The following is a 16,677-nucleotide window of genomic DNA, read 5'->3' on the forward strand; positions in this document are numbered from 1 at the left end:
GTCTCTTGACTTATTGTCCGTGCTTTCTCCCCGCCGAGCTTTTGTGCTATTTGCAGGACCTGCAACTTATTGTACGTACGTACGACACGCGTGTACGTATTTGCAGTGATAAATCGACGACGAAAACGAATCAACCGAGTATTATTATCAATCGTATACCCACGCGCCGACGTCCCGATGTATTTACCCTGTTCGTATGGGATCGTACGAATAACGTAATTGAAATCGTATAAGGGTACCTATTCGTACTTCGCGACTGGGACTCAGGGTCCACCGTACTACCTTACCAAATACCGTGCACAGAGTTTAAACTTGAGGAGGGAGCAGCTTATTTCCTGGCAAAAACTTTCCCCGAGTGCCTCGGTAAACTTTTCCACTTCTCTTAATGGCCATAGTTGCTGTTCGACAAGGTATTTTACTTGTCGTTTCTCCACCGTCGCGTAGCTGCGACGCTACGCGGTTATACTCCAGTTCCATTTCATGCCGAAGGATTTTCCTCCAATTATATTATGCTGTACCGCGGCGACGACGGTGGCGGCAGCCAATTTCAAAGTTTGTCACTTTTAATCAAGTTCACCGCAATCTGGCTTATATTTTCTGCAACGCCCTTCGACCGATAAGATGACGAGCCGATCGATCGGCCGTCTTGTAAATCCTCCTACCCCGGCCCTTTTCCTTTTCCGCAAAACTTTTCCCTTGAATCCTTACGAAAGATTTGAGAATTTACGCGCAGGATAACCTTAACTAACAGATTCTCATCGAACTTATGCTGATCTTGCGCCTCCCCAAGAAAGTTGTAATACGAAATCTCCCAACCGTGAGACGACGTAATTATTTCAGACCCGTTGGTTGTTATTCATGAGCTCGAGTCACTTCGTCGCACCATCGGCCGGAAAAGACGACCGTATACATTTCGGTGTCCGATTTCAGGGGTTGAACGGGTCGCGGTTTTCTCCCGGACAAAACGGCGACCCAGGCCTTGAAAAAAATAAAATTAAAATAAATAAATAAAAAAACACACCCAAAAACGCGATCAAATCGCCGGTGTTTCAGCTTCCGAAAGGTTCATTTCCTCGCGGATTTTCCCCATCGAACGATGAACCGTTTCGCGTATTTAAAACCGTGTTCCGCAGGCGGAATCCGGCGTTTCGTTGGCGCGGCGGTGAAACTCGAGGCATTAAAGCTTCCGGGGTGTTTTGTTATTCAAATGTAAAAGTGTGCAGGGCTACTGCTGCGGGCTTCGTTTCAGACTTGGTATTCTCTCGTTCGTTTAACTTCGTTTCGTTCGTCTGTTCGTTTTCATTAAAGCAGCGAGGTCAACCCGGCAATTATTTATCCCACAGTCGTCGACTGCCTTAGTTTTATCGTTATATTTGCGCTCCGGTTGCGAAGAGGGTTTCCGTTTCGCTACGCCGTTATAACTCCCCCTCCTCTCTCTCCCTCTTATATTCTCTTTTTCCCTTTTTCCCCCTCCGTCTCTCTCTCTTTTTGCCATTCTCTCTTCGCCACTATCGTGGGCCACACACGTTCGACGCCCACACACTTGTGAGAATGTTTTTCAGTTGGTTTCTTTTTTTTACCGCTCCGTTTGTTTTCAAACGCAGGTATGCGCAGTTACATACCTATTTCACCCACGTTTCCTCCCTATGTAAACTTAGTACGCGTGTATGCATATAACACGCGTGTTCAACCACTTGGTCATAATGCCTGTGCTGACATTGCAAATATTTCTGCGAATACCAGTTTTTCCAAAATCTCTCGCTGTCGTAACTCAAATCGAGGAAACCTGATTTTTACGAAAGAGAGGGATGAAAACAGAAACGATGGATAACGCAATATTTTGTGTGCGTGTGTGTGTGTTTTTTATTTCTTTATTTTTTTCTCACCGATATGTTTTAGAAAACATAATATTGCAAAATTTACGAATATACACCAAGAAGCTTTTCTAACACTCTACAAGGCTTGCGAAAAGTTTTAGCAATTCAGCTAGCTGCAGAGAAAATGGATATCTTACATCTCATCGTCTTCGCTGTAATTTCACTCTACCACACCGAGAAACACACGGTTTTATTCTTTCGCTCACCTCTGTCCAACGTGTATGGTATACGTGATCTTTTCTCTCGCTTTTCCCTTATCAAAACTGACTCAGCTTCTCGGCAGCGGATTATATTCTGGGCAAGGATAGAAAGAGAGAGAGAGAGAGAGAAACAAAAAAAAAATAAAAAAAAAAAATAAATAAAACAAAGAATCTTTTTTTCCGCTGCTGCTAGCGCCGAGACTTTTGCACGTTTTCTACACCCTGTACATAACAAGGCACGTACCTACTTGGCACACGGTCATTCCGAATTTGTTTGTTCCACGCTCTCGTTATTACTTTCTTTCTCTCCGCGCCGGTATAATTCAGTTTACAAGGTTCGTTTGTTTTCACGAGTTAATCTCGTCGCCAACAGCAGCAGCAGCAGCAGCAGCAGCAGCAGCAGCAGGAAATATGAAGCCAGTAGGCGAGTTTGTCGCTTCTCGGTAAAACGTATACATACATGCATATCGTGATACAGGTACACATCGTTATAACGGCAACACAAACAACAGTAATAATGCAGAACAGCGCCCACGCGTTCCGAGTATTCTCTCGTAATAGGAAGTCGAAGCGCGCCTGTGTTAGCTCATAGAATTCGAAACGATAGTTGCTGCTGCGATTCGAACGGAAGTCGAGAAACGATAAGAAAATGATACGGATATATTATACATGTATATGTGTATATATATATATATTACGAATTTTCCCAAGGAAAATATCTGTTTTTACTCCGTATGCGGTACGCATGAAAGCAAGGGGGGGTGGAAATCGCTAACGCAGCCCACGTATATATATGTATATATATAAGTGGCACTGCCAGGGATTTGCCTCGAGTCTCGGTATGTGTATCAGCGTTTTTTTATTTTACTTATACTTGTTTGTTTATTTTTTCCCTCCTCATCTCCACCCCTACCATTCGGTTTTATTCGTTTCGGTGGTTAAACTTCTCGGGTTAAACTTTCCGGCCCTGTCTTTCTCTTCTCCTTCTTTTCCATCCCCCCAAAAAAAAGCGCGATAAGCGGAGCAGCAGACGCTCCTTGAGTCTCGATCCTTGGGGATCGGCAGATACCTCGGGAATTTGCGCCGACTAGCCGTCGGATTCGTTTCATTTGCATTGTTTGTTGATTTTTATTTTATTTTATTTATTTATTTATTTTTTTTTTCACTTTTTACTCTTCTATCTTTCTTCCTTCTTTTTGATTAACCTTAATTCTTACGCGATTTAATAAAAACCGTTTCCAGCATCGCAGCAATTTCGTGTATCAGGTATATATATCGCTCTTTGGGAAACTCGAAGTTAACGAATTAATTAATTGCGAGAATTGAAACGAATTTTTCACGCTTCGCGTATTTCTTAGCGAATCCTCTTCGCACGTATATATTTTCAATTGGCGTTATTAGCCGAATTGGAATTCAGGAACTACGTCGGATTCGTTGAGTATACAGCGAGACCCGGTTCCGTCTTGATTTGCACGTTCTAGGGTCGAGGGGGCGGAAATTGCATCCTCTATTTTCGTCCTCTTACCTTTTTTACGGAAGAATCGATACCCCGAACGATGCATAATCTACACGACCGACCAAAAGTCCCGAGGGTCGCACCTTTCGAGCGACCTTTTTCAGCCCGGAAACGTGCCTGCGGGTTTTATTCCACGTGCCGCGACCCGATGAGAATGGCTTTGTTAGCGGAGAACCTTCTCCTCTTATCCTGATACCCAATATCCGAAATGGACCGCCTACAGCGGAAAACAAAAATTGCTTTCATACAAAGCGAATAGATTCACTTATTCCGACTGATTTCGTTTATTCGATCAACGATCCGCTTCATTTGAATAAAATCTACTATAGAGTTCAACAAATTCACCGAGATCAATTCGATGGTTGTTCAAATCGATTCATACGATGGAATAAAATTTAATCAAATTTAAGAATTTTTATTCGAATCGAGTAAATATTACTGGGATTCGAAACGATTAGAATTATTTAAATACTTCTTAGCCAATGTATTTACTCGTTGTTAGAAGAGAGAAATTTAACTAAACGACCATCGCATTGATCTTTGTAAATTTCATTATATTATTAAAGTGCGTCTTATTTGAATCGAACAAATTATCGATCGAATTTGAAAAATACGGGAGAACAAGTAAATGGTGTTTTATTTAAAAAAAAGCAATTGCTCCTTATCTCCTTAATTCTATTTGCGGAGTCCTGGAAAAAAAAAAAAAAAAAAAAAAAAAAACTTTTGTTCAAAACCTGCCCAAAGTTTTGTTAACGGAATATTACAATCGATGAGATTAAAAACTTGGGTACCTACAACACATAAATAAATGTACAACGTTTTATGAAATTTCCTCCAGTCGCGAATTGCAATTTTCCTCTCGCGAATCTGCAGCCCCGCAGCGGTCGATGAGAGATACTTTGTGTCACTTTAACTTCATAATCGAATTTCGCTGACGAGTGGTTTAATAATACCCGTAGTTAAGTTTCTCCTTCTCCTCTTCATCCGCGTCTCTTCTCAGCTGTGGCCTCGTTCCTCAAATCTATCCGTGGCAAATAAAACCTCCCGTTCGTAATTGGCAGGAGGTAAAATCGAGTTCTCGAACACACGATCCTTGTTCTCCTTATCCCCTAACTTTAACGCCCCCCTGATTATTTCGTGAAAAATTTCACACCCTTTCCAGCTGTCTCAGCCCAGCGGATTCGAACACCTCTTGGATTTCTTTTATTCCAGATATTATACCCGGTTATTTCGGTCCGTCTTGAAGAAAAACACCCCGTCCCCTTCCCTCCTACCGTCCTTCGGCAAAGGAATCGGTTTTTCTCAATTTTTATTCAGGCCTTTTTCGTCTCTCGCTAATTTCATACATATTTATTGCCTACCTTTTCTCTCCCAACATCTCTGGACGTATACAACAATGCTGGGGAACAATTTCGCATCATCCCTCCTTCCCCCTCCGTCTCGTTGAAACGCGATATTCTTCTACCACCCACTACGACTTCCGGCTTATGGCTAAAATGGCGACCGCAACTCGTAACCTTTTGAAAAATTGCAAGTGATTCCCGGAATCGTTTTATGGATTTTCATACGATTCGGATATTCTGTCCTCGATTTATACGTGCACTTATCTTTCACAATTTCTTTCAACGTTCTTCGGTGTCGGAATTTATTGACGAACTTTGAAAAACCGGATGAAAAATCGCGTTTCAACGTCGCGTATATTTCGACTCTAAAATCCTCGTCCCCTCAATAATAATACTTTCAAGAAATTTTCTCGGTTCAGGATCTTGTCACATGTAAAAAAGAAAAAAAAAAAAAACGAATAAAAATAATGAGAATAAAATAAAAAAAAAAAAATACAAATTTCTCCCTCGCGCAATATTTTATCTCGTATTTTTTTTTTCACTCGTACCGATCAAGGCGGCACATTATACTCACGTAACGAGGAAATATTTTCTAAATATTTCTCTTTCATTTCAACATTCTCGTTCGCTCTGTACGTCGACGGTATAATATATATATATATATATATATGCAAAGAAGCGGCTCTCCTCTCAGCTTCGCCTTTAATTGGCTCGACAAAAACGTGGACGCAAAGAAACATTGGTAGAAGAAAAAGAAGGAAAACAATGGATTTTTCCTTCTTATACGATCGTATGACGTAGAGAGGAAAAGCGACTGCCATTAACTCGAGAATAGTAAACTTTTTAAAAGTATAAAAGAAATAAGTGTGCAGGGTGGTGGTTTACCACCTTGGAGATGTACCGTCGTGCGTTATTATGTAACATGAAGCGCGTCGAAAGAGCTGGAAAAGAAGCTGAAAAAATCGGTCATTAAAATATCTACCTTCTTTTTTACCAATAAACTATGGAACCTTCTTGTACATCAATAATGAAAAGTAAAAGCCAAGTAAAAGCAAAGAACTGTTGGTGTTCAAAGAAAATACTAGTCGCGACAAAATATTGTCGAATTGAGTTCGAAAATGAACATTTATATATGAGAAAGGCGTATTTTGATTTTGGGAATTAACGAATATATGAATAAATTATTAAAAATAATTAACGTTCAAAATTTTATTTGTACAAGTTTGTTATACACCTCTGATTCATTCGTTTATCAGACACAAATAAAATATTTTTATTGAGCATTAAATTTTCGCAACAGTTGCAAGAAAATCTAGCAACAGTGATCGTAATGAAAAAGAATAGTAACGGATACTAAACTTTCCGGTAACAGCTAGAAAACTAATTTTCATTTCCTATCTAGAACTATGTTTTTCGATTGTGGTAAAAAATGAAAATAGTCAAGGACCGAGCGGTAACCGGAACTAAAAATTTCTCTCAGTGTATATCGATAAATACATGTCAGAAGAATTTTACTTACAGTTTGAACCTTGTATCGTTACTAATAAGTTTTCCTTTTTTTCTCGAGTAAATATATACGTCGCACGCCAATTAGATTTTCCCCGTTAATTTGCGCTTAGCGAGGCTGAATCCTCAAGGGAAATTAATTATTCACGGTGGGAAGTTTACAAGTAAACTTGGCGCGGCAGGGATACGAATTTCGAAATTGTTCGGCGTGTGCGGGGTGCTAAATGGGCGCGATAGCAATGTAACAGTGTATTAGGTCGAATCGGTTCGACCCCTGCAGGCGGCAATCGAGCAGCGAAACGGCGAAACGACGAAACGGCGAAACGGCGAAACGGCGAAACGGCGAAGCCCCTCGTACCCGAAACCGCATCCATCTACCGCCCATTAATTAGCGCTAATTTCCCCGCCGGGCTCGTTACTGTACTCGGTTTGTTATTACCGTGTTGTTGTTGCTATTAACGTTCAGCAAATTATCACACGGCACGGCGCATCCGCGCATTGCATCACGGGCCTCGAGTAGTTTCGAAACGACCGGACCTCCGGTTTCCACCATTACCATTGTTATACGCACCTGCCAGATCCGTATAGTCCTAAGTTGTATAAATGTGCGAGAAGCTCTCCGCATCCCTGCCATACCCTGGAATTCCACAGCGGCAAATCTGCAAGGTTATTGAGTTGCCAATGGATGTCCCTTTGATTGGAGATAGGCAATGCCGTCGTGCAATTCCACAATTAACCCAAACGGTCGTTATTTCCTGCGGAATCGTAACAATTCGCTAACTATCGCGATCGCAATTTACGCCAGCTCGTATTTTCCGTCGTTGGGAACTTTTTTTTTTTTTGTTTTCCACCCAGGTATCCCGAAGTACCAATCGTCGTGAGAAGCTAACGAAGTTCATCCACTGATTCGTCAATTTTTATTCAATAAAAATATATAAGAAAAAAACAACAACTAAACGCAGATTATAGTTTTTATTGGCGATGAATTTTATAGAAATTTATTCGCACTTCGAATTACCTGCGGGACATTTTTACGTGCAGATTTATTCTACGTATGTATGGGTAAAAATTGGCAAAGTCTCTAGTTGGTTTTTTTGTTTCTTTCTTTTATGTTATACGTACAGCTGGATATTAAATTGATTCAATACATGTATGCGGTCTATATGTGTATACAAGGTGTATATAATACAGATACGCCTGGTTATATATTTAAATATGCACATATATACATACATATATCGTATATATAATATTTCTGTACGTACAATGTACGGGACGGACGTGACGTAAATCTAGATTACAGGTTGAAATAACTGCAGCTGTGTATCTATGCACAGTATAACGTTTCGTTTGAAAACATGTATCAATTCGTAGGTAAATTGTTGGGATATAGCGATGAGGGGCGGAGTGCCGGAGGGAGAGAGAGAGAGAGAGAAAGAGATGCATGGAAAACCGATACGCTGATCTACATGGTTTACTGATTAACGATTATTCGGTTCTCCGGGCTCGCAATTAGATTAGCCAATAATAAAATGTTCATTATACTTTTCGAGGGGTTTATAACGAAATTCATCATACCACTATTGTGTTCCCCGTATAATTCTCTCTTTGCGTCGCGAACAAAGCTCGCCGCTCCCCCCCCCCCCCCCCCCCCTTTACCACCTCTTTTCGGATTTACTTTACATATTCCACCACTCTTTGGTATACGGTATAAATTATCGAACGACGGGGAAAATAACAGGACGCGATAATCCGCTTTATTAACCACCTTTCTCTGTACATACGGGTAGACCTTTATGCGAAATAGAAACGAGAACGGGATTCGGATTATATTGTAAGTCGCAGGAAACTCGACGCGGCATGCAACTTCGTTTGTAATTATCCCCCCTCCTCGTCCTCCTCCACCATCATTAGGGCAACGTACCCGGTGCATCTAGACACAATACAATGCCCCAAACTTTATGCCACCGCACAATGTGCACAACCTCATAAGTGCAGATTCCTTTGTTTTATACCAGCTGCCAGCTGCACGCCATCGTGGGGTTTTAATCTCGTCGATCTGGCCGCAGCAGATCTGTAAACTTGCAGGAAACATTTATAAAACCGACGAGTTTTTTTTTTTCCTCCAGCTTTAGTTCCGTTTTTCTCTTCAAAATCGAGAAATTTTTAAAAGTGTCGAATGACGTTTTTTTTTTTTTTTTTTTTTTATAGCTTCCTCAGATCTGAGTTGCACAAAATTTTTCGAGGGTTACCCCTAGACGAAAAAGATTTTATATAACGATGTTAAAAAATTACTCCGATGTTGGCTTATATACCTTTATTTCTTTCGATGAAAATTTTTACTACACGTGGCTTACACTCGATGTGTGCAGTGGTATGGTATAAGTTACACTACTCTACTCGTCGCATGCTTGAAAATTTTTCCAGAGAGCGCGGTTTCTCATCGCTTTTACGGTGCTCATTATAGACAAGCTAGGTCGATATAGCACGATGTGGTAGAAATGCAGCAGCAGAAGTACCGAGTCTTTGATCATCGGTTGATTCCGTTAACTATCAGGAACGTACCGTAAGCGTGACGAAGACGAGGAGTGACAGAGAACTGCGCTCGGTTGATGCGAACTGAAGTGCAGCAGCATCGGAAGCTGGAGAAGGAAATATGAAAAGCCAGTAGAAAATGTAGGAGATGGATATATATATTTTTTGGCACAGAGTGATTATTCTAGGAAAAACGGGAAACTGAGATCTGCCGGTGTGTAAAAACGTACTTTCCGATATTCCGCACTTCAGGTTGTACGAATGAGATGCGAGAGGACAAACGTGTCAATTTAGTTCCTCAGGCGAATTATATTGCAGATTTATGCAATAGTTGGTCGCAAATTGCCCGTGATGCAGGCTGAAAAATACGGTTCCAAAGTAATGCGAGACACAGCCGAGGGGCTTTGGAATACGGGATGTGAAAGAACTTTCAACAACTGGTAAAGAATTTAAAATTTCAACGCGAACTCGCCTCAACGCGACTTTTGTCGCAGAACCACTTTATCGCCTTCCCGTTCCCACGGATGAATAAACCATCGTTTCTACTTTATCGCTCTCTCTCTCTCTCTCTATCTCACTCACTCATTCTGTGTCGTACATATTTATTCATACACAGAGTGTACACCAATTTGTACACAGCTGTAATGGCGACGTTCGTTCCGGTCTCGCGTCGCCTGAATCACGTCTTGAACCGAAAGGGCCTCGAGTATACAAACCGTGGATACAGAGGATTCGGAAGCTTTCGGGAAGGTTGCGCGTGGAGCGGCATAAAACGCTTCAATGTTTTTAACCAGAGGCTCTACTCGCACTTGCTATACTCAGCACTCTCCGCTTATCCCTCTACAACACCATTCGTGCCTCCGACCGCATTGCGAAATGTCGTTTTTCACCACAGATAATTCTATGGGGATGTCAGGGTGGTTCTTGTTTTGGATTTTTTTGAAACTTGATCGTCACGCCATCCAAATTGCTTCCAAATAGATAAATCGAAATCTCCTTAAAAGCAGGAGTCCTCTATCTCATCCCTAAACCCTCTCTTTTTCGTTTAAAATATACACATTTTTACTGAAATTTCCTCGTTGCAGGCTCTCCCCAAGATAGGCTTTGGGGTCCCTACAATCCTGGAACTCACGATAGGACCTGGCCTCGGCCTAGGCCTCGGCCACAACCTACCACCACGACTACCACGACGATAAGGCCCTGGAGAACACGGCCAACGTGGCCAACCCGCCCAGTACGGCCAACGCGGCCGTACGATTACCCGAAGGAACCGTGGGGACGACGTCCGGAGAAACCAAACCACAGGATTCACCGTCCTGAAACACCTACGAAACAGAGGCCGGACAACAATCCAAGATACCATCCACGGACGGACAATTCCATCCCCAAGACCTGCGACACGAGCTACGACGCCATCAGCGTCATCAGAAACGAGATATTCATCTTTAAGGATCGGGTGAGTGCCCTGATATTGTGCGAAATCGTTGGCATTATCGCATAGTATTTGGAAGAAATTTATATTCATCTAGGTAATAGTTCGTTCTAGATGAGACGTAAATTCAACTCACGTTGTATTTATGGTAACGTAATACACGAGGTGCGAATTTATTCCGACGACTTAAAATCCGATTATCCTATTTTGTAAAAATTGTTTCCTTCTCTGTTATTTATCGTTCGGTGTGATGATTTCGCTAATTTTCGTTCCAGTACTTCTGGAGGGTTTCGGACAAAGGTCTCATGCCTGGATACCCGGTCGAGATAACTCGTTTCTTCAATTTCACTCAGAACATCCACCACGTCGATGCCGTCTACGAGGGGCTCGACAAGAAGATCGTCTTCTTCGTCGGCAGGCACTATTACGTTTTCAGCGGAAGCCAGCAGGAGAATGGCTATCCGAGGCCACTTACCGACCTTGGACTTCCAGCCCAGTTGACCAAGATCGACGGTGCTATGATATGGGGATACAATCAGAGGACCTATTTCTTTAGCGGACACCTGTACTGGAGGTAAACTTATGCGACAGATAATTAATTATCCTTTCTCCCCGTTCGTCGATGCGAATAATTGCAATGTTATTTGCAAGAATCTTTATTTCTTTCTTTCTTGTCTGTTTTAGATTCGACGAGGCCGCCAGACGGGTCGAATTGGATTACCCAAGAGACATGGCCATGTTTGCCGGGGTCAGTCCAAACATAGATGCCGTTTTCCAAGCGAAGAACGGTCAGTGTGCTGATTCTCTCATTGCTACTTCATTATCTTTTATCATTTTTCAGCTTAAATAAGTCTCAACGACGTTACTTGACCAGGAGATTTCAATTCTACCATTTTCGTTTCTTTTTTTTTTTCTTTTTATTCTATTATTTTTTTTGCATTTAAATAATTCCTACAATCGCACAGACGTATTAACGATTCCGTGGCATTATAAACTGCAAGGCGTTAGAGTTGAAGCGGTGTTTTTTTTTTTTTTATGAATTATTGGCAAAGTTCCTCAATACGCTGTATAATATACGGCCGGCATATGCAGGAGAAGAGGGCGAAAGAAATAGAATAAATAAATGTAAAAAATTGATACAATCGGAGTACGCAGATGAGATTTATTTTTCATATCCGCAAGTTGCGTTGAGACATGACTTTATTAATTTCATAATGCAGGAACACATATTTTAGTTTTATACTCTCGCCTCAGTGACTTCGTGTACTTTGCGTAAAGTGTATTTATGGATGGATTATTCGTTTCAGCTAAAACGTATTTCTTCAAAGGGAAGGGATTCTGGGAGTTTGACGATCTTCGGATGAGGGTGAAGAAAGAAAGACAGACACTCTCAGCCCCGGTTTGGATGCACTGTCCAAGGGTGTACGAAGATGAGGATGAGGATGAGAACAGCAATTTGCCGCAGAAGGACAGGATTACGGCTGTTAATTCGAGTACGCAAACTGTTGCAACACTTTACGGCTTCGTATTCATCTGTGCCGTTATCCTGAGGTTATAGTAGAACGAATTTATGCATTAAAAGAAAGAAAAAAAAAATCCCTATCCCGATACGGAATGTATACGATTTTCTCGTACATTCGAATAACACACACATACACACACACACGCAAGCACACGTACACGCACAATTTTCATATCTCGGGTATAATCAAACCTATCGAATAAAATTCGAACAGCTGCTTAATTCGCCGTCTGCACCCCTGATTGTTAATTGAATTATTGACGAAAGCTGAAGGGTATAATTTCGGATTTTCCGTTGCACAATAGAGCTATGAATCGATCCGCCCACTATAGCTTTCGCTCACATACCACGTGAAATATATCTCAATGTTTTGTACGTGCACTGCACACTTACACTGCCATATGAACGAAAAACTAGTAAGAACAATACATGTGAGAATTTACCTATTCTCTTTTTTTCTTCCATTCGGATAGAGGATTAGATACCAATGCGTTAGCTTACAATGTTTTTTGTTACGTGCCGGAAAATGAATTACCTATTTTTTAACATTTTTCTACTGGAAGGGCGTGCACGTTTAGTAAGAAACTGCAAATTTTATGCAGTTGACCGAAAGATATTTTGAAAGTGACGGTTAGTTGCGAGAATTATCATAATATTTACGTATAGGAGAACGACCAATACTTTTTATTCGGTCGAATTCAATTGTGACGTCAAATCAATATGCATAATAATTATCCATGCCGTTCAACTGTATTCGATCAAACTACCATTCTCTGACTTTGATTTATACTCATTTTTGTATACCATAGTTAGATATACGTAACATATAATCTAGGACAATTTATCGTATAGTGTCAGGTAATAGCTGTAATTTTCCTTGTACCAGACAGTTACTTATTCTTATTATTATTATTATTATTATTATTATTTTATTTTATTTCATATTACTTTTTAATGACTTTTTGATTCATATACTTTTTATATTTAACTTGTATTTATATTTATACAAATATATATATAGATATGCTAACGGTTGCGAAATGCAAGAACGTAACGACCATATGGCAGTGCAATACTGATACAACATTGAACAAGTTTATAAAATTTATTATCTCGGTCAAAAATCCCCCCCCGTTGGTTTTGTTTTTTTGATCTTGATCAATTCATTACAATAAGAATTTCATGATGCTTGCACAATCGGGAAGACGATTTGACTGAACCAAGTTAAAAAATGATGACAATTTAGTGAAACCTGAGGCCTTTTTGTAATCCGTACGAAATTTTGAAGAGAAAGTGTCTACATGTACGAATTCTAAAATATGACACTACCAAGAATTCAATGAACGATAACTCGGTACTGTATGAAGACGTGTGAAAACGAAGCAGTTTTAGATAATTTGTGTTTTTCTATACATGGTTTAATTATATTTTGACACTTTTATGGAATTGCTGCAGTTAAAGGGTGTTTACATTTTCGTTCATCAAACGATTTTAGTCAGAGTAGAATAAAGTTGAATTTATTTGAACGAGGTTAATAATAATACCAAGGTTTATCAATTGCGGATAATATTATTGGTAATCTACTTCTGTAATTGAAGAGAAACGATACAATTTTACTAAGTGAATACTTACATAGTTCTATCAGTTGTATAACTGTGATATTTATATAATCTGAGAGAATAGGTAGAATATTTATATGTGCTAAGTTTATACTATACAAATAAAAACTATTGCGGTGATGTCAAATTTAATGGGTTATCAACAGTGGTATCTGATCCGTCTACAACATTAAGAGATTAATTGAATACATGACAATTATAATTTCAATATTACATCGAATGACCGATTCCGAATAACCAGGAAATCCGTTTCAAAGGGATAATAAATCATACGTGATAACGATCTCATACCACATAAATATGTGCTAACCTTCCGGGAGAAATCAACATAAGTTTTGCATTCATTTACTAAAACCATGGTAATCCATGTATAACTATATTATGTGTAATACGAGAGAAAAGAAATGGCCTTCATCGATGTGAATAAGATAATTTATACAAAAATCCCAAAGCCTTACATGCCTAAGCCATTTTCGTCGTTCCACTTCTACAGAACAGAAGGTATTTATGAGAAGTACCAACTGAGAGGGACGAAATATTTGAATGAACATTGATTCAAGCAGTGGTTGAATTACAGTTATACCAAATCTGAACGTCACATACTTACTATATTGTATTTTATTATTCTGATATATATATCTGTATATACAAGAATAAAATGTAATTTCGTGTATTCGAATTTTATTTATTCTGATTAGGGTAAGAGATGACTTTCCTCCTTTCTTCTACATCCAACAAATGTGATGGATAATGAAGAGGATAATATGAAACATAACTATGAGCTGATATGTGGATGTGACGTGGTCAGTTAGGTTGTGATTTAGTAGTCGCCACATTTCGTGGCAAAATCGATGACAAAAAAAATTGTGAAATTTCAATGAAAATCTCATTGCGCCAGTGGAAAGGTTGCCATGAGACAGGAGAATATTAGACAGTCAACCTGACGCATCTTAATGTGCGAAACTCGTTTCGTCGCAGGTTAGTGCTCCTCTGAAAACGAGTAATTGAAAAAGCATAGGCAATGATACAAAATTCTGCTGCGTAATTTCGGACTGTTGTCATAGTTTCCTGAAGACATATTGAACGTGATTCGTGTTGCGTTATCATTTGAGATGCGTAGGCTACTGAATCGTAACTCTTAGGACCACAATAGCAGAATTAGTCTTGAGCATTATCGGGAAAGGGTCATGCTAATCAATTCTGAGACGAAAGATTTTTTGGTCAGAAAAAAAGGAGGGTTAACCCCTTTGTATTTTTGGCGTAAATTATCGCGATTTTAAAAAGTGCTGGAATATATTCTTTCTGGCACTATTCCGACGTAATTTTGCGAGAGAAATCGATTGGGCGCAGTCTCAATACGCTGCGATCAACGCATCAAAAGTTACAGCCAAAAAACAAAACCCTGTGTTTTCGACATTTTTCAGCAGGTGCTTTTTCCTTCGTAATTTCTCTCCTGTTGGTCCCACGCTCTTTTCGCTGCGTTTTCCGAGTTCCTGGGGGTCCAATTGGTCGGGAAAGGGTCATACAAATCAATTCGGAGACGAAAGATTTTTTGGTCAAAAAAAAAGGAAGGTTAACCCCTTTGTATTTTTGGCGAAAATTTTCGCGATTTTGAAAAGTGCTGGAATAAATTCTTTCTGGCACTATTCCGACGTAATTTTGCGAGAGAAATCGATTGGGCGCAGTCTCAATACGCTGCGATCAACGCATCAAAAGTTACAGCCAAAAAACAAAACCCTGTGTTTTCGACATTTTTCAGCAGGTGCTTTTTCCTTCGTAATTTCTCTCCTGTTGGTCCCACGCTCTTTTCGCTGCGTTTTCCGAGTTCCTGGGGGTCCAATTGGTCGGGAAAGGGTCATACAAATCAATTCGGAGACGAAAGATTTTTCGGTCGAAAAAAAAGGAAGGTTAACCCCTTTGTATTTTTGGCGAAAATTTTCGCGATTTTGAAAAGTGCTGGAATAAATTCTTTCTGGCACTATTCCGACGTAATTTTGCGAGAGAAATCGATTGGGCGCAGTCTCAATACGCTGCGATCAACGCATCAAAAGTTACAGCCAAAAAACAAAACCCTGTGTTTTCGACATTTTTCAGCAGGTGCTTTTTCCTTCGTAATTTCTCTCCTGTTGGTCCCACGCTCTTTTCGCTGCGTTTTCCGAGTTCCTGGGGGTCCAATTGGTCGGGAAAGGGTCATACAAATCAATTCGGGGACGAAAGATTTTTTGGTCAAAAAAAAAGGAAGGTTAACCCCTTTGTATTTTTGGCGAAAATTTTCGCGATTTTGAAAAGTGCTGGAATAAATTCTTTCTGGCACTATTCCGACGTAATTTTGCGAGAGAAATCGATTGGGCGCAGTCTCAATACGCTGCGATCAACGCATCAAAAGTTACAGCCAAAAAACAAAACCCTGTGTTTTCGACATTTTTCAGCAGGTGCTTTTTCCTTCGTAATTTCTCTCCTGTTGGTCCCACGCTCTTTTCGCTGCGTTTTCCGAGTTCCTGGGGGTCCAATTGGTCGGGAAAGTGTCATACAAATCAATTCGGAGACGAAAGATTTTTTGGTCAAGAAAAAAGGAAGGTTAACCCCTTTGTATTTTTGGCGAAAATTTTCGGGATTTTTAAAAGTGCTGGAATAAATTCTTCCTGGCACTATTCCGACGTAATTTTGCGAGAGAAATCGATTGGGCGCAGTCTCAATACGCTGCGATCAACGCATCAAAAGTTACAGCCAAAAAACAAAAACCTGGGTTTTCGACATTTTTCAGCAGGTCCTTTTTCCTTCGTAATTTCTCTCCTGTTGGTCCCACGCTCTTTTCGCTGCGTTTTCCGAGTTCCTGGGGGTCCAATTGGTCGGGAAAGGGTCATACAAATCAATTCGGAGACGAAAGATTTTTTGGTCAAAAAAAAAGGAAGGTTAACCCCTTTGTATTTTTGGCGAAAATTTTCGCGATTTTGAAAAGTGCTGGAATAAATTCTTTCTGGCACTATTCCGACGTAATTTTGCGAGAGAAATCGATTGGGCGCAGTCTCAATACGCTGCGATCAACGCATCAAAAGTTACAGCCAAAAAACAAAAACCTGTGTTTTCGACATTTTTCAGCAGGTGCTTTTTCCTTCGTAATTTCTCT

The 16,677-nt window shown here is 40.2% G+C and overlaps 1 protein-coding gene across 1 annotated transcript in view; it reads left to right on the forward strand.

Annotated features, from left to right (window-relative positions):
- Nucleotides 1-14,223, forward strand: part of LOC107227320 (matrix metalloproteinase-2) — a 161,183-nt gene extending 146,960 nt beyond the window's left edge. The window contains exons 9-12 of the mRNA XM_015668429.2: nt 10,063-10,433; nt 10,685-10,983; nt 11,094-11,197; nt 11,717-14,223. Of these exons, the coding sequence (XP_015523915.2) occupies nt 10,063-10,433; nt 10,685-10,983; nt 11,094-11,197; nt 11,717-11,967 (1,025 nt within the window). The 3' untranslated portion in view covers nt 11,968-14,223. The remainder of the gene's footprint in view (nt 1-10,062; nt 10,434-10,684; nt 10,984-11,093; nt 11,198-11,716) is intronic.
- Nucleotides 14,224-16,677: the final 2,454 nt, after the last annotated feature.

This window comes from Neodiprion lecontei, chromosome 5, assembly GCF_021901455.1.
Source record: "Neodiprion lecontei isolate iyNeoLeco1 chromosome 5, iyNeoLeco1.1, whole genome shotgun sequence".
NCBI classification, from domain to species: Eukaryota; Metazoa; Arthropoda; class Insecta; order Hymenoptera; family Diprionidae; genus Neodiprion; species Neodiprion lecontei.